General features: G+C 35.6%; 1 protein-coding gene across 2 annotated transcripts in view; it reads left to right on the top strand.

The window, feature by feature from the left end:
• The window catches only part of MAP3K2 (mitogen-activated protein kinase kinase kinase 2), a 46,554-nt gene that overhangs the window by 7,720 nt on the left and 13,738 nt on the right, over window positions 1–25,096 (top strand). Inside the window, exons 2-11 of one of the 2 annotated variants that reach the window (XM_063161848.1) lie at window positions 7,467–7,536; window positions 9,936–10,054; window positions 11,674–11,714; window positions 14,099–14,198; window positions 15,955–16,068; window positions 16,671–16,770; window positions 17,666–17,796; window positions 19,810–19,889; window positions 21,751–21,818; window positions 23,584–23,676. In XM_063161848.1, the coding sequence (XP_063017918.1) occupies window positions 7,533–7,536; window positions 9,936–10,054; window positions 11,674–11,714; window positions 14,099–14,198; window positions 15,955–16,068; window positions 16,671–16,770; window positions 17,666–17,796; window positions 19,810–19,889; window positions 21,751–21,818; window positions 23,584–23,676 (850 nt within the window). In that variant the 5' untranslated portion in view covers window positions 7,467–7,532. Of the gene's footprint in view, window positions 1–7,466; window positions 7,537–9,935; window positions 10,055–11,673; window positions 11,715–14,098; window positions 14,199–15,954; window positions 16,069–16,670; window positions 16,771–17,665; window positions 17,797–19,809; window positions 19,890–21,750; window positions 21,819–23,580; window positions 23,677–25,096 lie in introns of both variants that reach the window. The other variant, XM_063161847.1, reaches the window with a different exon arrangement.

Here is a 25,096-nt window from a genome sequence, read left to right as displayed (position 1 = left end):
ACAAAAATGCTGCAGAGTCATGTAAAAGAATGTTTGGATTTTGCATACGATGTGTTAGCTGTGCATGTGCACATGGTTTTTACAGTTTCCATTAGTGTATAATCATTGCTCACTTACCTGTCTTCTTGGTGGTGTCACTGAGCTCTCTGTACAGTTCCAAGTGTGAGGGGTCTGAGTCTGTCTGTACCTGGGGCGCCCTGGTTCAATTCATTGCTGTTTGTTGTTGTATGTTTTATTCTTGAATTGGAGATGGATTCAGGGGTGGTTTTTTTATGCTGTGTTGAAAATCTGTATGGCTCATCAATGTCTTATCTACTTAAATATTCCATGCTAGCATATTATGAGGGGGTTTTTGCATTTTATAGTTGTTGTGAGGATAGAAAAAAATGAAGGAACAGTCTGATTGAATGTACAAAGCTAATTTGAATTACGATGAGAAGAGCACGTGGGGTACTTAATGAGGAAGAATTGAGTATGAGCCAGGAAATGCATTTTAGGCAGAAGCTCCAGGTGCTGGTGCGTCACTGGAGTGGGAAAACATTTCAGCAAGGCGGCAGAAGATGAGAAAAATCATAGTTGTATTACTGTACTCTGGATTTCCTCAATGTATCACTGCCTTGAGTAGTGAGCAGGAACAACTGTGCTTTGAGGAACAACTGTGCTTTGAGGAATGAGTAAGTGTATAACAAAGGCTGTTCACTGAGGGCAATTTCTCCTTTATGTCTTGAAAAATTTGAAGACGGAGAGTAATTGAGACTGAGCTGTCTTCATGCTGGAGACGCAGAAATGTCCTTGGAGACTTAAATTCTGTTCTTCCTGGCGTCACAGCAAAATGCCAGGTGGATCATATTGATCAAAAAGGCTCATATCTATCCTTGTGTTAATTTTTTTTGGTACTTGATTTGAAATGGTGATGTGATTTGGAGCCATGATTTAAACTCTCAACTGCTGCAAATTTGAAATAGTTGAGTTTTGCTCTGAATGGAGAATTCTGTCCTCCATTCTGTCCTCCAAATATGACTGTTAGACTGAAGAAAAACAAAGCTTTGCAGTTTCAGTACCTGAAGGTAGGTATTAAGACTAGGTGTAGAAATGGAGAGTGGGGTTATTTGTCTGGCTTATTTCCCAAAATGTTTGTATTTCAACCCATCACAGTCACAAAAGTGGAAGGTTAAGTGAAAAGGATAGAACTAGTTACTGGAGTTTAAGGAGGTGCTTTTTTCTGTATGTCCTCAAAGGCCATATCTGACTGAAGATTTATGTGCAATCGCTCTTGTACATTAAGTTGTTTGCAATATTCAGTAACTGCTGGAAGACTGCATTTTTTTCTAATGTACTTTATTTTTGCTCATAGAATATTGCTGATACAAGTGGTGTGTGATAGGTTTATTCTTTTAGTGAGGGATTACTCTTAAAATCCATTTATTTGTTGCTGGTTGTAGCATGGTCTTTCCATTCTTAGAGTAGTGATGGTTGCAGGAATCATCAGTGCTGGTAGGATTACGTTTGTACTGTGTACATTTAGTTCTTTGGCTGAACTGGTGATCTTGAATGCTGTCACAAGGATGAGAGCTAACCTGTATTCTTTAAGGGTGTGTGCTGTTAATACTCAAGACAAAACCCCCTCCAAACAGTTGTCTTCCTGTAGGACCTTGGATAGAGCAAAAGCAGTTACATTTGTAGTGAGGGATGGTTTTCCTTGTAACACCTTTACCCCTTCTTTACAGGGATTTTGACTTGTTAGTCTAAAGTTTGAAGAAAAACAAATATTGGTGCCCTTCATGACAGCTTCAGCATAAGGGCTCCAAATGGCAGTGATAAGTGCCTGAACCAAGAGCACCACTTGAGATTTTTGGAAGGAGACACAGAAGCACCTAAATCTACGTAATATTCACTCACTGTAGTGCATGTTTCATGGCATTCTAGAGTCTAAAAATTTCATACACCTATTTTTTTGAGACACCTTCTATGCAGCTACTCAGTTAATGTAAGATAGTAAATTAGGATAAAGTTACAAGCATCACAGAAGTGTTTTATTGTGTGTGTGTTTGTCGACACTCCGATGTTATCTTAATATATTGAGTTAGCCTTAATACAGTAATACAACTATGATTTTATGATGTGAACAGCCCAGCTAATGGTAAGGAATGTTTGTGTTGTGGTGCTGGGGCTTTCCGCCATGGTGGTTGTGATAAATTTCCAAGATGTCAGAGTGCTCTGGTGGCAGTGATGCAGTTATGTGTAGCCCAGTGAACTGTGCCTGTTGCTTTTTGACACATCTTTGTGAGAAAGTCTGGTCCTGGATAAGAGAAGAGAATGAGCTGTCAATTTGCAGCCAGTATGTTCTGTTGCAAAATTGGCAGCACTAACATATTTATATTTTGCAAGGTGTCGCTGTGGTGCCTGTCTGCAAGTTTCAGCTGCTGTGACCCTTCCTCAATTTAACATTTTTAAGTTTAAAAATCATGAACAGATCTTAAGAAAGCATCATCACTTTCAAGGAAGATTTGCTTGATGTATCAGCAAAGTAATTGTTCAGTTAGGTTGAGGAATGAGCTGTCAAATGCTTTGGCTGCTGCCCAGGCAATGACAGATACAGGAAATAGAGAAGTTCTGTAAAACTCGAATTAGGTGAGAAAAGAGATCTTGTTGAGGAAAGTAGATGTTTTCCTGTTTGAGGCCAATTACAGTCTTATCTTTTTGGTGTACTTGAAATGGAATAGGCCTAGGAAAGGTTAGCTAATAGAGGCTCTTGATACTACTTGGAAAGAAGAGGTTCATTCAAAGCAGGAAACTTGCATTTGAGTGTCTTGAAACTCTCTAAATATGCTTATCTCTCCCTGTCAACTGTAAAGGAAGTGTAGAGAGATTAGCTTTCGTAGACTCTGGTTATTCTTTGTGAATATTGCTGTAAGTGTTAAGATATTTATCTCAAAAGCCTAATTTCGGTATAAACTCATCTTGAACTGCTCCTTTCCATTTTTTATGAGAACAGTCTTTAAAAACTCTGTCCTTACGTTCTCAAACCTTCCAGCACATTGTAAGTTTTTCAAGTCAACATCATAGTTCATCAAGCTGATAAATGTTACATTACTCTGTCAAATTACAGTTTATTGAACAGCAGGAGCTATGAATGAAATTTTGCTATTGTCACTGGGCACATTGGATCCTTCAGTTAATTCTGAAATCTGATTCCCTAGGTAATTTGAGTGAGAGCTGCATTTAAGGTGCCTGAACTGACAGCACTGATTTTTGAGGTTTTATTCTTCCTGGAACTGGGAGGGCACCATCCATAGATACTGATTTTTATGCAAGTCTTCTGGTATGTTTTATTGGTTTGGAGATTTTTGTTACTTTTTTTTTTGTTTGTGTATTAAATTGAACTCAAAAAGGAGTACAGCTAGTAACCATTCTTTTCATAAAATAGATACCAAATCATGTCTGAATCTGTATAGATGAGGTAAGTCTGCATGCTCCTGTGGGCTCAGTGAGACATTAACTCACTTTTCTTTTGCTTGCCAGGAAGATTTTTAAAATCTTCAGTGTAAGAAATCACAAGTCTGCTGATTGTAGAGACACCTGATAGCTCTGTGCCAGCCACAGAGATTGTGATGCTTCAGCCATCCCACACGTGCAGTGTGCACAGAGCACTGTGCCTGCAGGTTGTGTGCAGAAGCAAGATGGCTTCTGCATTCGCTGCATTTTTATACACACAAGGATTTCACTATGCCACTTTAATGTGTATTGCACCTGTGTTAGGTAATTACATTGTGATTTAATAATTCTTCTCAATTGTTTCTTGGTAAGACTGTCCAGTCTTGTGGCTGCAACCATTTTTCCAATTGCCTAAATGATTGTCTTTATGTCAAAATGCATTCAATGCAAAAACATTGCTGAGTAAATGTAATAAACCACAGTATTTAGACTTGCATGGAATACAGCTTCTAATTGTGGGTGGTGCTCTCCTGGTTGCAGGGAGTGCAGAAGTTCAGAAAGCAGTCCTGTGAATTTTAGTATCATAAATGCAGTTCATCTCAGTTTTAAAGTGTTTAGTATTATTTTTAATTAATAATAAATGGGGAGTAACCACAGTAAATTATTATATGTATTCAAAACACTTAATGGTATTTAAATACATTTTGCTGGACTGCAACTGTTTTCAGACATGATTTAGGTAATTTCCTTAAACCTTAACTTTTCTATTTCATTGTGCCTGCCTGATCATTGTTGGTCTCCAGGGGCCTGCAGTGGGAATCATGTTCGTTGGAGTTTTCTGCTAAGTAGGAATATGGATTTCTTTTATTTTAGTCCATCAGCTGGGTTTCCTGTTAATTAATTGACGTTTTAAAGCAAATAAGTATGTGATATTTAGCCAAATATGCTGAAAAAACCTAAGTAGGGTGATTGCTGCAGGTAGTTCTGTTAACTAATCTGTAATTATTTCAAGAAGACATATTTTACTTGGCAGTAAACCTTGAAATCAAGGCATTTGCTATGTTTTACATAATTTATTATTATGGTTTTGTTTTCCAAATGTTACTTTAATTTAGCAATGTATCATTGGCTTTTGATTTGGATTCGTTTAATCTTTTTCCTCCTTATCTGCTTTCCCTGTGAATGTGTTTTTAATGTATTATTACAATATGTTAAAGATCCAAGTTTTTCTAAAGCTGATCTCACATCTGATCTGTTACTGTTCAGCTTTTTCTCATTACTGTTCTTCTTTTTTTCTGTCATTTGTGATTTTGTGCTACTGCTGCTGCTTTTATATTCTTTGAAAAGGCTGGCTTTTTGTCCAGCGTTCATTTGTGTGTATGTTCATATACAATCCTCTTCTTTATGTTCATTTCTGTGGAGTTACCTTCTGATATCTTGTAACAATACTGACTTCTATGCTCACCACCCCATGTAGTGTCATTCTTGTTATTTATGCCAGCAGTTGCTTTGAGTTATGAAAAATGCTACAGAAATTCAGATTTAGGTATTACTCTTTGTCTTGTTCACAGATACTGTGTTTATTTTTTTTAAATAAAAACCTTCACAAGCAGTGCTGCACATTATTTTGGTGAAAGGTTAAGTCGGTGTATTTGACTAGGTGATCACTTGAGGTTTTGTCAGCCTTGCTTGCTGTGATTTATAGGATGTTGGTTGTGTGAGACCAAGCATTTGATTGTTTAAGAATAACATTTTTAGAGTAAAACCATTTTATCTGGCTCATTCTTCTTGCTATGAAATAAAATTTTATAGTCTTACTTGATATTCTGGTTGTCCATTCTACAGTCTGAAAAATCACCTGTGAATGCTCACTCTTCATTTTTACTTGGCTCTTTTTGCTTCATGTGTTATAGGCAGATGTCTCTCTGAATAGCAGTGCAAGCAGATACTGGTTTTGTATTGTCTTGGTTTAACTTGCTTGTGTCTAATACAGTGTAAGTCAGATTTAATCTTTAGCTGTGATTGAAATAATCACAGTGCATCTTTCGTATCTTGAGTTCACATTATGTCATTTGGCTTTGCTGTAAGGGTTGGAAAACATTTATCTTTGCACTCATTTATTTTGGTGGAGGGAATTGATATCCTTGAGATTCTTGCCCCACTATTGCAACAGGTTTGGACTCTGAAAGTGTAAAGCACCTTTCTATGTAGGTAAAGTCTTGCTGTGTAAGTCTGAATTCCTTACTAAAACAGGCTAAACTAGATTGCTTGCTTCACTGGGTTTTTTTCTTCTTGATTTAGTAACTGGAGGAACTGTGTCTGGTTATTATAGAAGTGTGTGAGAATGGGCAATTAGCTCAGCGTGTCTGAAACAGCTGCATCATCAGCACGGCTTACTTGTCCTCAGGCTTTGTTTCATTTGCATTGACAAGGCCACCGAGGAAAGAAAATATCCAGGTGATTCTTGGAAATTGTTTTTAGCTTTCTCAGATTTTGAAAGACTTCCAGACTTTGGAAGGTGGCTGGTGGGAAGTGAATCATGAATATGAATCAACATCTCTCCACCCTTAGATACACAATGCTGTTGCTAGGATATTCTTCTTTGATGATGTGATAAGAGTGTAGCAAACACCTTTTTGAAATTCACTCTGTCATCCCTTCTTTAATTACATTCAAATTCAGGCTGCTTGTGTCTCTCTGCAAGACCTTGACATAATTTTATTCTACCTTTGCATCTGCTCTTTGTGTTTGCAGCCTTTGCTTCTCCTGAGTCTTTCTCTGAGTTTCAATTTTTTGTTTTTGCTTCCTTTTTTTATTTTGTCTTGGATTGTAATCTACTCTTGTGTGTGTGCTATGCTTGTGCTGTTTTGCAGCTAGGGATTAGGGTATGCTTTTTACCTTTTTACTGAATTTATATAGACTTGTTTGAAAAATGTTGAATTTTGTTATCTTATTTTTAGTCACTCTCCACAACCACCCTGTTGTTATAATCATTGTGAAAATGATCAGTTAAAAACAGAAGTCTTTTTCCATTTCACAAGGCGAATTCATAGAGGTCTTAATAAAATTGGGTCTGAGTCATGTTTCTAATTGAAATTTTAATGTTGTTAGCTTATTTTTAAAGTAACATTAAATGCTAACACAAAGGTTGTTAAGGTGACTGAATATACTTCATATTTGAACTGAGAATTTTGGTTAAAAGGGGCGATAAAATAAGAAACAAGCTATTCAGAGAAATTTAATTTTCTTAAGTTTTTTTTTTTTTTCTTTAAGTAATAAAGAAGTGATGGGGAAATAAATGGATGCTTACTTATTAGCTTATGTTCTAATGAGACATATCACAAATCAAGGCTAAAGAATGAATTGTTGTAGCTGGAGGAATTTGAAGGAAGTGTTTTTTTCTTAGCCTTATGTGAGCCCTTAAGCTCAAATATCTTCAGCTTCCAAGTTTGGTTTTTTTCAGCTAGCTTGAGGAAGAACATCTGGGGTGTTTTTGTTTGGAGATATAAGTTGGTTTTGTTGTCTTCAGGTGTGGTAGAAGATTTAAAATGCCTCACAGAACTACTGTATTTCTTTGAAACGCTTACAAAGAAGTATTACAGAAGTGGTTCATCTAAAATCATGGAATATATTGTTATGTTTAATGTATTGACAGCTAATTAAAACAGACATTTTAATGAAAATTACATTAGCTCTCATTTTAAGACAGTTTGATCAAATACAGAATTTAAAAGATGTTTAATAAGCACTTTAAGTGAATAATTTTTTGGAAGATTCTCCAGGGCAACTGCTGATACAAAAAACACAGCATAGGAAATCATTTAATATATGTTCTGCTTTTTTGGACTCTTGGGGATGCAAAAGCTGTTTTCTCCACATATAATATGTGTCTTATGCAAGCTTATTTGTAGTTTATCTGTGAGTTTGCTATGTAGAATCTTAGAAAAACTGCCTATAAACAATGAAAAGTTGACCATTTTGTATGGCTTTGACAACTTTAGTAATTGTGGGGTTTTGGTTTTGCTTTTTAGGAAATAAAATAATGCTAATGAAGCAACCATTTCTCTGAAGTTTGAGTTTTCAGACTCACTGCCATAATGGGTAAGTGTTCTGTGTAACTTACACAATTTACTACGATTCCTGGAAAATATGCTTGGTCTGTTTAACATAATGTAACGTCTATATATGAAAGTGAATGTTCAGCAGCTTCACTAGTGTTGAAAATATTCCTTTTGTGGTTTTTTGGGTTTTTTTTGTTTGTTTGTTTGGTTTTTCCCCTTCCTTATAATGTAGTACTTTTCCCTCATTTTTTTTTATTATAAAACCGCAGTGCTGAGGGCAAACAAAACAAAAAGTCATAAACACATCAGATTCAGCTCCATGTTCACAGTTCTTGTATGTGAAATAAAAGGTGTTTGTCTTCAGCTGTACTTACAGATTCAAATTTAGGAAATTTACATTCATGGTATTAGAGTACTGAGCAATACTTAGTGTGCTCTTAGTGGTGATGGGTGTTAGAATCAAACTCAAAACATAAAATCTACATATAAGAGTTTTATCTTACTCCCTTGTGTCATGACACTGCCAAGCCACCTCTGTGCAGATGGTTTGACTTGTTCTACTTATGTGGCACATTTGTATTACTTTAAATTGTATGTCAATTTTTCAAGCTGTATGTTTTTAGTGAGTTCACCATGTTGTTATTGTAATAATTTCTTGGTGCTCCCTCTCCAGAAAATCCCAACATACCAACCACACCACATGCATTTTCATATTGCCTTTGTTTATCTACTAATGTTTTGTCAATTTTTCCTAACCTTATGCTTAATAATAAAAGTTGCTCAATCTAGGAATACAGCACTCTTCAGATTTCTGACATTTTGTGTGAGAAATGATTGTTGAGTCATACTGGATATTTAGTAACTTTAGATGCTTTGCCACAGTACTTGGGTTTCCTTTGTATAAAATATCCAATCCAGTAACCACTGGAAACTCCAACGAACTGCTAGAGCATTATTTTCTCTTTTGCATTGCTGAGCACTGGAATAGGCCATAACACAATAAAATAGTTCAGCTGTTTTAATTGTGGCAAATTTTGAAGTGTGCTTTAGTGTGAGAAATCAATAGCTGAGCTGCAAGAACACCTTTAGTTTTGCTATTAAATATTGCTGGTAAAACTTGCTGTTGTAGATTTGCATATCTTAGTAGAGTTATGAATAATGACAGCATGAGTGATGATCAAAGTTACTCATTTTCAGACCAGCCTTCCATTCTATAAGGAATCTTTTAAATTAGAGCACTTAAATTTCTTTATATGATAAATATATTTGATTATATTTTAATAGAATGAAGGAATTCTCGTTGTTGCTGAATATTTGGGATGCTTGCTTGCTGCTTTTAATGCTGAGCTTTTCTCAGGTCCATATTTGAGAAATCCAGTTGTAAATGTATTCTTTGTAAATCATAGCATTTAGCAATGAATTCTTCAAAAGCATATCCATTGTGAAGGACCATGAAGGCACACAGTCAACAGCTCTGGAGATAAATTTTGTTCAGTGTTCTAGATACGTGCTGAGTGCACTGCTATTGCTGTAGCAAGGAATTAATATAAAATATTAGAAATAAATTACTCTAAGTGATGGATATACAGACTTTTGAGCTCCGAAGCACTTTCCTGTCTAAAGGAACATCCCAATTCTGGGGCAGATTTTGTCTGTCATGACATCAGGACATCACAGCTGCAGCAGATTGTCAGGATTTAGGATTTTTTTGTCAACTTGAAGCCTCATTTATGTAGCATTCCTGCCCCTAAATTATCCCCTGGGTTCAAAGCTTCTGATTCTCCATGTGAATTCTTCCTTTAAGCCATAAAGTCCTCTGTATTTTCAGTCCTGGAAAAGTTCTGTGGTGTTTTATTTGTGGTTTGTTTATTGTTTTTTGTTGTGTTGATGTTTTTGTTTTGGATTTTTATAATGCTCCATGGGCTATCCGCAGATGCTCAGGCAGTTGAGGTGTTCATGTGGGAGTTTGTGTATGCCTCTCATGGGCATGATCATACCTGTTCAGGACAGAGGAGAAATAGTTCAAAAGAACTTGCTTTTTATTCTTTATTTTATGGAAAGGAGTTGGAAGTGAACGTCTCATCTATGGATATTGTTTGAATTGAAATAGGCGAGGCTTTCTCCTGCATCCCCTTTCTCTTATTAATACAGCCTGCAGCTGTTTAAACTTTAATCTTTGTTATGACTTCAGTTTTTTTAAACTTGTTATTGAATTGAGGTTACTGATTAAGCTGTCTATTTCCTTAAGCACTGTTAATGATAAATAAAATAAAAATGTTTACAATGTGGCAACAATTTTTTTTAAATTGGTATTTATGTATTGAAGTGTAGTGCTGACTCTTAGATTTTAGACTAATGCCTGCCTAATTGTGAAATGAGAGAGTAATGCCTTCAAAAGTAACAGCCTTTTACACTTGTCTGGTCTTTTTCTCTGAGCAGATGAGCAGCAAGCTTTGAATTCAATCATGCAGGATTTGGCTGTGCTTCATAAGGCCAGTCGTCCTGTATTGCCCCAGCAAGAAACAGGAAAACCAAAGTCATCTTCCCCTAAAAAACAGGTAATCTTCAGTATCCTCACCAATGTACTGAACATGGAGTGTCCTGCTGGGACTTCTGTAATTATTTTGCTTGCCAGACCAGTGAGCATACCAGAATGAGCTATTAGTCTCCCACGTGTGCTGCCATTTTCTTTGTTCATATTCTTATATTAACAGCAAAATGAAATGGTGGCATTTCAGAACAGATCATGATGTGTGCTTAAGTAAGTAAATTAAAGATTATAGAGGTATTTACACCATATGTGAAGTGATTTTATATTTGTTGTTATTATTATATTGGAACTATACTATTTTAAAATACCATGGGATAATTTTGTAGGTTTAGTGGATTACCCAAATGTCACCTATATCATACCAAGAAAGAATGTCAGTACAGCAGCAGAAATATGCTTAAAGTCTTTCACTGCATCTTTTGCCTCAATTTCTTGTTCATGCAGCTGGAAATAAGAGTTCTTTTCAGCTGCAGTTTTTTCTGTAGATACTGAACACAAATAGACAGGTAGTAAATTTTTAATTGATAGGTTTGAACTACTATATGGACAGATTAGGAGAGGATGTAGACTTCTACCTAAATTGAGTTAACTGTATGTTTATTTGATTTGATCCTTAATTTACAGTTCAATAAACTTCAGTTTGTGTTAATTTAACCTTTTAAAAATGAAAATTTTTGGGTAGATTTGGCTCTTAAACTGTCAAAGCCACATGTCTTCATAATTTTAATTCTGTGCCTTAAAAGTTGTTAGAGTTCAGTCTGTAACACAGTGGTGCTTTGCTACTGTCTTGAAACTCACATCTGAGCTGTGACTTTAGATGTTGTGGTAACATGCACATATGATCCAAAATAATTTGAGTATAATCTGTGTTTAGAAAGTTAGAAGAAATGTTTATCACTGTTTCAGTTTGTGGATTTTGAAAGTAATCATTTGAAAATCAGTTCTTTTGGAAGATGAAACACTGTTACTTAGATAAACTTTGTGGTTGAATGCATTATTGTTTTTCCTGCAGTAGTTGCTAATACAATTTGATTCCTAAAATTATGATTTTGCAAAGCAATGTTTTTTTTTTTTTTTAAACTGCAAGTATATACAGAGATGGTTATTGGGAGCTGTATTGCATGACTGCTGGCTTAATTGTATGCCTGGGTTTCTATGGTAATGCTTATGCAATAAGATATGTTTCTTAGGCCTGGAACTCTCAGCTGCAAAGTGCACTCACAAACATGTTATTGGAAGATAAATCCATCTGCCTATTCAAGATACAGAATTATTTGGTAACCACATTAATTTAATCCACATTAAATTTGAAGTCATAAATATGTTGTAATATTAACATGTATTTATAGAAAATAATGTGTTTATTTACAAAAGCATTCATTGCACTTCCAAATAAGTTTTTGTACTTTAACACTATAAGTTATTTTTAACATTTTTTGGTTTTGAACTCTTTAAGCCTCTGTCATGTACCTCAGCAGATGTAGCTTATTAAAATACTTGATGTATTGGAAAGGACAGAAAATTAATGTGGAATTTAGTTCTAGTGTAGGACTATTGGAGTTCATTGACTTCATCAAAAGAGGTAATACCAAACTCATAGTGGTTCCTTTATCTCTTTTCTTACAGAATGATGTTAGAGTCAAATTTGAGCATCGAGGTGAAAAAAGGTAAAGAAACAGTCTTGTCTCTTTGTTTATGGTTTTGTTATGCTCCTGTCATAAAGTATCAGATTAACAGTTTGAAGTGTTTCAGATCTATAAGATTTTTTGTTTGAGCTTAAATTTAATTTTTTATGAACACAATTTAGAGAGAATTTACTGTTTAAAATGTTTAAAATATGGCTTCTAATTATGCAAACACCTAAATATCATACTGTGACTATGTCCAATGTAGTATCCTTCATTTGGTTACACTTCAGATAGATGTTTGTAGTCTTGTATAATTACTTAAGTCTTCAAAATAGATCTCAAGTTTGAGTAGACCAGAAAATTCATTTTTGTCCTTCATTGTGTGTGTAATGAATGTGTGATAATTTATTGTTACTGTAATACCCAGAGGAGGAGGTTGGATTTTACTTCAGGGGTGCCAGTCTGACAACTGTAAGAGGAAAATTTATTAGACTCAAATTGTTTTCATTTAATCAGTTAAAATTTATTTACATTTTGTTTATGAGAGGTGGATGATGCACCTGCTAAAGTATACAAACATCTGTCTCTATATAATCTCTTCTCTGGTGTGTGCTCAAAAGCTTTTACAGAATTGGATGTATAATTCCATCCAGAACTGGTTTGTTGACAATTCATTTTGCCTGTCTCTGAAAGTATCAAATTTCATTCTACTGATAGACAAATTATGATAGAATAAGATCTTTGAAAATACTTACACAAAAAAGGAAGTAATATCCTGGGCATGCTGTTTCTCAAGAGAAATATTAAATTCTTTTTAAATAATTAGCTTCAATAAACCCTATACTAGTTCTGGGCAGCCCTTAGTGTGACTCTCTGGACATCGCATGTAGAGGTGCATCAGTAATGATTGAGTTCTCTATATAATTTGGAGGGAATATGTTTGTTTGAAAGTTTTGAGAATTGAGGTCTCATCTACCTAACAATTTCTAGTGAAATAAGAGGAAGCATGAATTTAAAAACAGAAAAATGTTTACATGCTGCCAGTCTGCACAGATGGTGCATTTTGCTATTCATCATATTTCAGTTTCACAATGGGTTAAGTTAACCAGTTCAATATTAATACAAGCAGAAAGTAAGTGCATGGAAAGATCCCTTTCCCAGGTTTTTATGCTCATTAACCCAGGTCTGTGATGAAGTGTCCCAGGTGACTTCAGCCTGCTTGCCCAGGGGCTCTGGGCAGCCTAGGCTCATTGCTCAGCATGAGTTACAATACATGAGTTTGCCGAGGCATGTAACTCTAGTGATCAAGGGAAGAAATCATGCAGGGAAAAAAAATTATGCAATGGCTTTCTCACTAGTTTTTAAGAAAGGAAGTGAAAAAGAGAAGTGATTCCAGACTTGCTTTCAGTGGTGAATGTGGCACTTTGTTCAAAAGAGTATGTAGTGTGATGGGTAGAGTTGCAGGCTTGCTGCCCACAGTGTTAACTACAGTGAGAATTGGTGTTTGTTAGGTTTTAGGGGGGGTGGTTTGTTTGCTTTTTTAGAGTATTTTTTAAGATTTTATTTTTTAAAAATAATTTTTAATTGAAATTGGCCTGGTTTTTAGCCTCATTTCAGTGAGAAAAAATGTTCCCCAAACCACCATAATACTAACTGAACTACTGATGAAAGGGACAGGTACCCTGTGCTAACTTTGCTACTTCACAGAATTTGAGTGCTCTTTCTTTTTTCAATGTGAATTGAATGTACCTCAATAGCTTAGTCCCTATTAAAAGCTCTTTTTTGTTTAATGGTGTTGTATCTCAAAAATGAAATGGTTTTCTATAGTAAAAGGTTAGTTATACACAGTTTGGGCTGATGAGTTTGATGGGACATTGAGTTAAAAAAAAACTCTTAAGTTGTTGACCTACAACTGCACCATTCTTACAGGAGCACACTTGAAGCACAGTTAGTGATGGACTGGGCAGTTTGAGTGTGTAGTTCATTATGGTAAAGATGGTGACATTTAGTTACCTTCCTCAGGTAAGATAGACTTTCGGATTTCCAAAAAATGGGGACTGCAGGAGTAATTCCTTTCTATGCCTATGCTTGTCAGCCTATGGCACTCCACTGTCGTAGCTTTCTAAAGTGGAAAAATGTAGAAGTTTCTAAGAATTTCCCTCAGAAATGGAGGCTTGCCCAGCATTAAGCAAGTAAAATAGTTACAATGAAATCTAATTCTGTATCTGTTTATCCCTTTTAGATTTTTCACTGCTTTTCTTTCTTTTTTAAAAGTCTCAAAATATGGAGGACACAAAATAAAGTATAGCCTCTTACAATCTTTTTAGTAGTAGATTTAGTTCTGAGATAGTTCTTAAGTAATGAGTTGCCAGATTTTCATAAGTAATGGACAGAAATTCTTTATAACTTAAATTGTGTTTCAGGATCCTGCAATTACCAAGGCCTGTTAAACTTGAAGATCTTGCAGCTAAAGCTAAAGTTGCTTTTGGACAGACTATGGATTTACATTACAGCAATAATGAGGTAATATTCTGTGTCCTCAAAATTCTTGCCTTGGCCATTGATCATTTTAAGGCTGAAATTTGCACTTGTAAGAAGTGGGAACCACCTCTTTTGTTCTGTGACAAACCCCCAGATTTCCAATGTGTGTTTTCTCAAACATGTAAGTCTTGTCTGAATTAGGATAGGCAGGAAATGTATGAAATGTTTCATGAGTAGTGTTATATCATAATGGTGTCTCTGACTTGTTGAAGGGTGGAAAAATTATCTTCCTGATCTTCCACAGTCCTGTTGTGTGATCTTGGGAAATTCTTTACTTCTTTGAGCTTTGGCATGTTTGTAAACTTGAAACAGCTCTTATCCTTCCTTGTAGATAATTTTCTTTAAGGATTAATCTTGTTAGGTAATTGCTGGAATGCTGCATTTAGATAATGTGTAGATTGGAGAACTGGGCTTAACTGTTGCTCCTCTGAAGTGTCTGGTTGCCAAAGATTTCTTGGTAACAGGGCCAGCACTGTCAAGCCACCTTTGCCTGATCAATATTACCTCTGGCTTTCCTTTAGAAGTAGGGATAGAATTATTAATAGCAAATGTATTTACAGATGCAGGATCCATTCTTAGGGGTTACATCTGGCTTTTGCCTTGAGTCAGCAAAGTGGCTTATTCATCTGCTTGGTTAAGCTCAGTTTAACTGCTGTATGTACCCTGCATCTCTGCAGAAGAAAATGCCAGTGATTGCTCTTTGATAGTTACTCATTGCATTACCAGACACTTCTGTGAAACTGATCCTCAAAATGAAGAATTCCAACAGAAGGTTTTTGGATGTTAGGAAGGTCAGGTGAAATGGCCCTTCATAATGCTTTGGCCTCAGGTCCTTCCACCAGTAGATTTTTAGGCATTTGCATAGGTTTTCTGCTTCTTACCTTCTGCACTAGTTAGCAAGTCATCCCATCACCTTTCAGAAATGTGATGGTAATAATGTGTCACTAGTATTGAAAGTGGAATTTAACAAATAAGCATACTTTTCATTTTATCAAGATCTTCCCCCTCAATTCCATCTCTTTTTGTATGAAAGTACTGTATTTAAACATCATTGACTGAGGCTGTTTACAAGTAGAATAGATTTAAAAATCTGTATTGTTTTTCCTTTGTTACTTTGTTACAGCCGAAGCTGTAATTTACACTCCTGAAACACAAGCCACATTTTCACTGTTACAGAATTCAGATCTCAACTGCACGTTAATGGCATAATTTTCTGTTCTAAAGATAGATGTATGCCAAGTTAATTCTAGTTAATTAGATCCAAGCAGGATTCTAGTGAGGACTAGAGTTGTTGCAGATGGATCATATCTTCTTAACAAATGCTGGCTTTCAGTGGAGAAATTCTTTTAGTGATGAAACTTTAAACAAGTGTATTACTAACATTTGAGATACAAAAATCTGCTTTATACTCTATGAAGTAGGACTTATATTTATCTTACAGACTTTTGTTAATTTAGGCATTGACCCACTTGTACCTGTTTTGGGGAAACTTCTGGATATTTAAGTTCTATATATGCAGAATGGTTGCTTCTTGTGAAGACTTGTTCTGCTTAGTAGAGGAATCTGAAGGAAGAGTTAAGGTTGAGTTTTTAATACTTAAGGGATCATTTAATAAGGTTTATTTTCAAGTTGTTTGTTATGAAAGGAAACATTCTGTTTGTTTCTCTGCACTTGAATTCATAATTTCTTTCTTGTGTCCTGTTTAAGACTTTTTTTCTCCTTGCCCCTTGTTTTGTAGCTTGTAATTCCATTAACCACACAGGATGACCTGGACAAAGCTGTTGAACTACTTGACCGTAGTGTACATATGAAGAGTCTCAAGATACTGCTTGTAATACATGGAAATACACAGGTATGAGCAGATGTGCTAAAGGCCTTTTTCCTCAGTTTTCATAATGAAATATAATTTGTATCTTTTCTTAAATATGGCATTTTCCCAATTGAATATAATACTAATTGCTTCTTCATTTCACTTTAAGCATTTTGTACTGACTCAGTTTTAAGTCTTTCCTAGATCTTGTTCCTGTCTTTTTGTTTGCCAACCCTACAGGTGTAGAAAAGTGAACGTTAGTAGAATGATACAAAACAAACAGAGAGAATTTAAGTAATGGTAGTTATTTGAAACTGTTCTTTAAGTCATATGTGGGAAATTCAATATTTGTTGTAGCAAAGACTAGTAGTCTATAGACTAAGTGCTGAGATATTTTGGTATTATCTAACAAATCATGGCATTGATATTCATAGGATTTGTATACTGGCACATATTGAAAATGAATTTTAAAGACTGTGAATGAGCTACAAAAAGAGATGAATTGTGATGTAAATTGGCAAGCTGCTTTTTTGACTGCTTAAAAAATGGAATGTACTGCACAAAGGCTGTAACGCTTAAAAAGTATTTTCATTGTCAGGAATGTAAAGTAATAACTGCAGGTTGTAATACTTATGCATTTTCAGTCACCCAGTGTAAATAATGTGGAACCCTTGCCCTCACTGGAAGATTTAGATAATACAGTGTTTGGTGTGACAGACAGAAAAAGGCGACTCTCTGTAATAGGTAAGCTGCACATTTCAATACCTTTAATTGTAAAAACGTCTTTTGTCTTTTACTCTTCATGAAAATTTTGCTCTCAACAAAGACTATCTCTTCTACTCATCAGTGACTACTACAGAATTTTCATTTGGGGGAGTAGATTTTGAATATTAAGACAAAAGGGTTTTTAATATATATAATACAGAAAGTTATCAAAAAAACCCCACAAGTAAGTGTATATAGAGTTATTTCAGGGTAACTTAAAAAACTGATGTTTTTGATAGAGGAATGAGCTACTGAAAAATCTGCTTATATGTCGATGTGTTTGCTTGCTTAGGACCCCCATAGCTTTTTACTGTGTGAGCATTTATTTAACATACTGATTTTGGGATTGATGTAACCTCTTCACTTATTCATGTTTGAAAGTTGGGTGATGTTAACTTCCAAATTTAATTATGAAACTAGGGAGCTTAATTAATTATTTTCTAGACAATTTATTTATATTATTATGCATTTGTTATGAATATATGTATTTATGTTCTTACAGACTTAATATTCAACAAAGAAAAACTGAAATTCTCAAGAGCTGGAAAGGATTAGGTGACATGGGTAGATGGTTTGGATTTTGGTTTTGGTCAAAACAAGGAATTTACTCAGCTAGGTGTATGGGCAAATTACATTTCTGTTCCTGTATAATGAAAATTCTCTTTAATGTCATTGAGGCAACTCTGCCCCAAATTTTTCGTAATTTCTGGATTGTAGATTTTAAATGCTGTTCTTAAGTCTTGTGTTGCACAGGCATTTGGGGGATTCCTAAAGCAAGAAGTGATGCAGGCAGGTTCAGTGCCTATGAAGCATTTCAGTAAAGCCTTGAATTCTGGGTTAGTGGAGATTCTGACTGGCCCTATTCTTTCAAAAGGTTCTAATACTCGTGACAGGAGCTCACCTCCCCCAGGATACATTCCAGATGAGCTGCATCAGGTGGCTCGAAATGGATCCTTCACCAGTATCAACAGTGAGGGTGAATTCATTCCAGAAAGTATGGATCAGGTATGTTCTGTGAATATTGAAATTAAAGTTTCTTGCTAAGTTTATTTATGAAATACTACTGTTCAAGAAGGATATGGAATTTTTAGAAGGAACAGCAAAAACTTGATAATAACTCAGTAAAATTTGATTGGTTTCAACCTTGACATAAGGTTGTTTATGTCAAGGTTGTGCTGTTTAGTCTTGCAGAACCTGGTTATTTTTTTTTACTCTGTCTCTTCAATTTTTAAAATATGCTGTTACAAGGAGAAAGATAATGTTCTTAATTGCCATGATAGTTGAGTTAGATAGTGGTAGATGCAAGTAACAGCAGAGATGCCAGCGGAAAACATTAGAAAACACAAGCCCCTTTATTTTACTGAGAGTGATACGTAAGCAGGACCAGCTTTACAACTTTTCCAGGTAATTAAAAGGAGATTTTGAGAAAGGGTTTGGACCTGTCAGAATTATTTGGACTCAGCTGATACTTAAGAGTTGGACTCAATGATCCTTGTGGGCTCTTTCCAACTCAGGATATTCTGTGTGTAGGTACTGTGTTGGGATAGAGGCAAGGGGATGGCTGTAGGCCTGGCATAAATAAACTCTGAAAGACTTCCCAAATTCACTTTTTTGGTGTGTACCGATCACAAATGTATGTTCTTTTTTTTTTCTTCTTACTCACCTGCATTGATGTCAGATGTCTGCACAGTTAGCAAAATAAAAATCCTGCTCTCTACTGAGTATAAAAAATTGCCCTTCAAAACAGCAGGAAAAGGAGCAGGAATGTAACTGCTCACAGAATTGGCAATGGAGAAAGAGTTATTTCAAGGAGGAAAGAAAAATAATGCTGCATACACAAATCAGTTCAAGTTATTGTTGACATTGGCAGTGTATTTACAAAAGGCAAGAGGCAACAGTTTTTATGAGCTGACTAAATGAGAGACAGATGATAGAATAAAGGCAAGGGGATAGTGCAATTTGTTGCACAATTTTAATGACCGAGCTGAGAATAGGGACTGCATCTCCTACTTTCCAGACCAGGGCTATTCATTATCATAGCCATGTGGTCAGATCCAGCCCAAGTCTGGGCTCATTCCAGGGAAATAGTTACTTTTCGTGGGGGTAAAGTAATTTCTGGTCACTGTCTGGTCAGACAGACAGATGGTCCCTGAAGCCTGAGATGTCCATTCACTCCTAATTATTCCAGAAATATATAACCTGTCATAGAGGTATTGCTGTGTGAGCTGTCAGCAGGTTTAAATCAATGAATTTTACTTTCATAAGAAGCCAGGTTAGTTCAACCTAAGCAGCCTTAAGGGCCAGTTTGGTGTGGTGGGCTCACAAATTCTGTTTGCTCCCCCCACCTACATTGCCACATCACCTTGGCAAGTGTTGGCCATGCTGCCTTTATCTGTCACAGCCTGCCCAACAAAGACAAGAAGGGAATTAGGGAATGGAGGGTTTTGCTCTGCTCTGCTGTTGATCTGCCTGAGCACAGCTATTGGCACTCTGACAGCAGACCCCACACTTTCTGTAAGAGATGAGGGGTTGGATAGAGAGGTATTCAATATTGTTCTGCATGAAACAAGAGGAATAAAAATGCTGAACCTGTGGTAAGTGTTGTCCTTCCCAGTACAGAGTTCATTTAAGAGTTTGCACTCTGCAAACTCACTTTCAGGACACTGTTTCCTTAATAAGTCCTTAATTGGTGTATGGCAAAGTAGGTACCCAGGCCCTTTAAGATGCAGCACAGACCATAAAAATTGGAGGGGTAACTGCTTAATTTACAGCAAAAGACTGTTGTCCAATTCATGGAAAATAATAGATGTTATACAATATATCAAAACAAACTTCATTTTAGGAAGGAGCTCATTTCAAGTCAACAGATGAGCTTTCCATTCTGTTTTTACCAGTTCATATGTGATTTGGATTTGTTTCTTATTAGCTCTTTTATAGCAACCCCTTTAGCTATTTAGAAAAATAATGTGGAAAAAAACCTTGAACTTCATTGATCTTCCTCTGTTTATTGTTTATTAGATGCTGGATCCATTGTCTTTGAGCAGTCCTGAAAACTCTGGCTCAGGAAGCTGTCCCTCGCTTGACAGCCCATTAGATGGGTAAAAATTATTTCCATTCATTATTTAATTATTTATCTTTATTAGATTGCATAATGTCTCAGTTGTAAAATACCACTCCTTTCAAGTGACAGTGCTTCTTCCAGAAATTCCCTTGTAAGTTATAGAATGTTTATAAAAGCTTATTGAAACTTAATTGCTTACTAATACATGGAAAATACTGTGGTGCTTGTTTCTTTTTTTCAATAATTTAAACCACAAAAATTTAGACTTAAGGTCCTATGAAAATATACTGAAGATTTTTACTAAATGTTGCTAGGTCTTTCACATGGGTGGTGTATATATCCTGGCAGTGAGCCACTGCATTAAATTTACAGTTCTTAGGCACTGCCATATGAAGTAGGCTTTTCTTTGCTAAAGCAGGGGGTACCCAGTTCAAGAAGATGGTAGAGTCATGTACTGGCTGCAACAGACAGTCCCTTCCTTGCCTTTGCAATTACTGCCTGTTCCTCTCCCTTTGTTCCTCTTGCTAACTTTCAGCTGATTTTTCTTTGTTAAAGCCCACCAGTCAGCAAGAGGCAGTGTGTGCTGTGGGGGGTCTTTTTGGATTGACCTCTGAGAAGACCCCTGTGTTTGGAGGGGTCACTGTCCACCAGCCAAGTCAAGTAAAACAAATTCCTGTTTGGTTTATGGTGGTCAGGCAAATAACCTTGGGTTTAATGTGCAGATTTGCTCTTTGTTTATTTCAAACTGCAAAAGTAATAAAACTGCTAATAAAATTTTTTATTTAACTGGTGGAAAGGTGAAGAGTTGGAGGTCACTGCCTGTGGCAGTTAATCAGAGCTGTGTTATTCAATAGTACTATTTCATTTGAGAATATGTGGTTTGAGGACACAAGTAGATTTGGTCTAACAAATACAATTTTGTGTTTAATAAGTCTGCATTTCACAAGGAAGACAGTAGACATGAAAGATATTTTGTGGTTTTAGTGTGGTAGGTTGTATGTACACAGCTCCATAGAAAAGAAATTTTATCTAATTGCCAAATTTAAGGGTTTTGTGGGGTAGGAGTGAGCGAAAGAAGGGGAAACAAAGCAAACTTAAAGCAAATCATATTTCTTCTTCAAAACTCTTTTTGGTTGTTTTTATTTACTTAATTTGTCACCTCTACTTAGTTTGTTTTCCTTTTTTTTTTTTTTCATTTAAATATTTCCTACAAAGATGTAGGTTTTGTGTCTCCATTTAGCTTCTGTTACCCATTAGAGAAATTCTTACCAGAAAAAGGAGGACACTGTTTTGGTATGTTTATGGAAATAAACTGTTATCGATTGCTCTGACTGGCAATCCCATCCATTCCTTTTTGTGGCTGGGAGTTACATACCAACTGTAGGTAAGAAACAATGTGATCATGTAAGAACCAAAAAATTCTTCATCATTCTATAACTCAATAAAATCACTCTCTTAATCCTATGACTTTCATGGAGAGAAGAGGAAATGTTTTTTCTCATTAAAAGGTTCTACATTTCTTTGGTTAAATTTCCTCAAGAGTTATTGTAGACTGTATAACCCATTTTGACAGTCTATAAACTTTTGTGTTTAGCCATAAAGGTGTTAAACATAACAGTGTTCCTTTGTGGCTGTACTTGTGATAATTCATGTTTTTACTAATATCATTGCTCATTAACAGAGTCTGTTGCTTTCTTACCTACATTAAGCTCAGTGAGCAAGCTTCTCCATTGTTGCTGATCCTTAATTGTTACAGTTGCCTACTAGAATTGAGTTTCAGAATTGAGTTCCATTCTGCAGCAATCTGTATAGCAGTGGCTTTTCATCAGTAAGAGGACAGTAAGCTTAAGTGTGGTTTAACAGCAGATTTTAGATTCTGTGTATTTTTACACTTCCAGGGACAACTATCCCAAGTCTCGGATGCCAAGAGCACAGAGCTATCCAGATAATCATCAGGAATTCTCAGGTAGGCAAAAATCACTGGAGACCCACTAGCTTTCCAGAACTGCTCCTCTTGCAAATTAATAGGACTTAGAAGGGATGTTCACACTGGAGAGGTATTGTATTACACAAACAATATGGTGGAAGAAAGCAAAGCAACACCAAATGCACACAGTAAAAGATACTTTGAAAATACAAGAAATGTCATGTTTCTTCTAGATTATTGTGTGTGACATCACTCCTAGTGGGTGTAGTATAACTATCTGCTTCTGTAAGAAGTGCAAATGTGCAGTGCATAGGGGCATGTACACTTAGTTAAATTGGACTGTAATATCTATCTCTAAGTTTTTATTGGGATTTGTTGGGATTTTCCCCATTCCATGTTCTAGTATGTTAATAGTGGGATAGACAGCAATCATTAATTTCATATTCAATATTTATTTTCATGATTTGAAGTGTAACAGAAGCAGAAAAAAATGTCAATCTGGCATAGTCTTTCCTCCTGCCACCACCAGTACTTGCCTTCTACAGAGAGGTGTGTAATGTTCCTCTCTCAGAATATATTCCTAGTCATGTGTTGCTCAACGGTTCTGTAAATGCAAGATGTTCTGTGATTTGATAAATTTTTTTTCCTTCCACAAATTTTTCTTGTCCCTATTTCAAATTATATAAACTTTCTCAGCATCAGCTGTAGGTTGCAACAGAAAGTTGTGCAATTTATTGTGTTTCTGCAGAAGTATGTGCTTTGTAACTTTTTCTAAGACTTGGTTTTTTGTTTGTTTTTTTTTTTTTTTTTCCTGTTACTATTTTTCCAGTGGATTTTTTTTTTGTTTGGTTTGGTTTTTTGATGGATCTCTTTTCTCCCTTTGAGCTGTTGCTTTTCTAGTATATAGGGACCTACATTCCTTATGGAGGAACAGTTTGTATCTTTGATCATCTCTGTACTTCTGAATATTTTCCAGTTTTACTAAAATCTTTGAAATTGAGTGGACCAAAACTTTGTTCAGTATATCTTACAGCATTTAATTTTCTTCTTAGCTAATAAAAAGAGTTCTGGTGCTGCTTTTTTGGAAGTCTGTATCACAAACCTTTACAGAAGCCTACACTGAATTTCATCTACAACTTTATTATCCAGTCACGTAGCCTCTTAAAGGCTTTCTCTAATTATTCACTTGGTTTTATTTCTCTAAGTGATTTTGTCACCTCCCTGTTCCTTGTTCTGTACAGAGAATTCATGGATAATTAAACTGCATGAGTTTTAGATTCCTATGGACTATTGACTGTTTCCCCCTTTCTTATGTACTTGCCATGTAACCAATTATTTATGCACTGAGGGACTTTTTCCCTTACCTTATACTTTTCCCCCTCAATAACTTTTAAAAGAGGATCTTTTGGATGTGTTTTAGTAATTCAAGCTGTGTTGACTCATTTTCCAGTTTTTCATATTTATACAACTTTAAATTATATTCTTTGGAATAGTTTCTCCTCTATAAAGTATTTTTAAAACTGGAATAATCAGGCATACTGCAGTCCTCCAACATTCTTTTAAGCAAGAGGTTACAAACCACTTGAGCTGTTGAATTCTTGATCCTTTGGGACTTTTGACTGAAGTCCTGTTAGTACTTGTGATTTGTGTAATTTTGTTCTATAACTCTTTTTCCCCTGATGCTTCTGCCCTTCATATCCTCTGATCTGCTTGCCCATTTTAAGATTGTATTACCAAAGTGAATAATTTAACATGCTTTTGTCACATTTTAAATTTTGAAATGAATAATTTTATTTTCTAGTAGAGTATGATATCCCAATATTTGAGAAATTTGGAAAAGGGGGGACTTATCCCAGAAGATACCATATTTCATATCATCAACAAGACTACAATGATGGTAAGCACTGCAACAGTTTTATTGATCTGTTTTTCTCATTGGAAAACGTGATAAAATTTTAAGATCTTAATGAAATTAAATGGAAACACTGATGAAATTGAAAGCCTAAATTTCTTCCCCAAACTCACTTGCTAAGCTTCTAATGATTGATAGAACCTCTGAGCAGTTTTATCTGTGGTAAAGTTATGGATTACAGAATTTCTGAGTCATATGCACAACTGTGGAAACGTTTGCTATCTTTGGCCACCCACAAGTCATACAGTATAAGTTTTTGACCTTTGTGACCCTTTTCTAGCTAAAGTAGGTATGTCTGTTTATAATGTCTGGTTTTGCTTTAAGAAATCCCAAGTACAGTGGAGTTCCTGTTAACATTTTCTTAGATTAAAAGAGTAAATAAAATTTAAGAGCAGTGATGTAAACTGAGAATTAGTTGGTGAAATAAATTGTTGGAATGCAAGGCAGCACCTGCTGATGTGTCCACAAAACTGGTTAGGACAGTAATACCATTGATATAAATTTAACATGTGTTAAATTTCTAAATGAAGTAGAGAGGAGCAGCTGAAGGATTTTCCTACTTCAGGGTGTGTCGAGCGCTAGTTGAGAAGAGTTACAAAGAAATGTGTCCCAAGACCAGATGGCTTCACTTGCAGTGTGGAATGTGCAGAGCAATAAATGGAATTATGTTACAGGAATCACAGAAATATCAAACTTGGCCACTGCAAAGTCCAGTTCCTTGCTCTAGAGCAAGATTTAAGGAGGCAATGATCTGTCACACTGACTTTCAAGTAAACTCTAAATTGACTTGAACAGAAGACATACATTTCCTTTATGTTATCAACTTCCAAGATAGCTTATCTTATAACTTAACTTTCTCTGTCTCCCAAGACATTTTTCCTGCAAATGGAAGTAGAACTAGTTAGTCTATTTTACCACAGTGAAGAATTAGTCATTGCCTTTATATATCCCTACATCTCACACACACACACACACACACGTCTTTGTTTTCTTCTTCTGCCCGAGCTCAGGCTTTTCTCATGGCCACTTTATGTATAACACAGAATATAAGCAGAACTTGGTATGTAGCAGTCACATTAATTTGTTGCAGAATGACCCTACTTTCTGGTCACCACTCTGACTGCTCTTCAGTCTTGGGTTACATTTTTCTATATTATATCATTTTCTTCATGACGTCCAATTGCTTTACATTTTGTAGTTTCTGCATTAGGTTTCTCTTTAAGTATGCATATTGTGCTTCCTTACTGAATTTCATCTTGATTTTTGAATCATCTCTAACGTCTCATTCCACTGTGAATTTTTATTTTTGTCTCTAAATGGACATACAGCCACACTTAACATGATGTCATCTGCAGTATTTCAGTGTGTTGAATTCCATCATATGTACATGAAGAATTAAAATAGT

The sequence above is a fragment of the Melospiza melodia genome, chromosome 8 (assembly GCF_035770615.1).
Source record: "Melospiza melodia melodia isolate bMelMel2 chromosome 8, bMelMel2.pri, whole genome shotgun sequence".
In the NCBI taxonomy this organism is placed as follows: domain Eukaryota; kingdom Metazoa; phylum Chordata; class Aves; order Passeriformes; family Passerellidae; genus Melospiza; species Melospiza melodia.
This window is presented reverse-complemented; position numbering and strand designations above follow the sequence as displayed.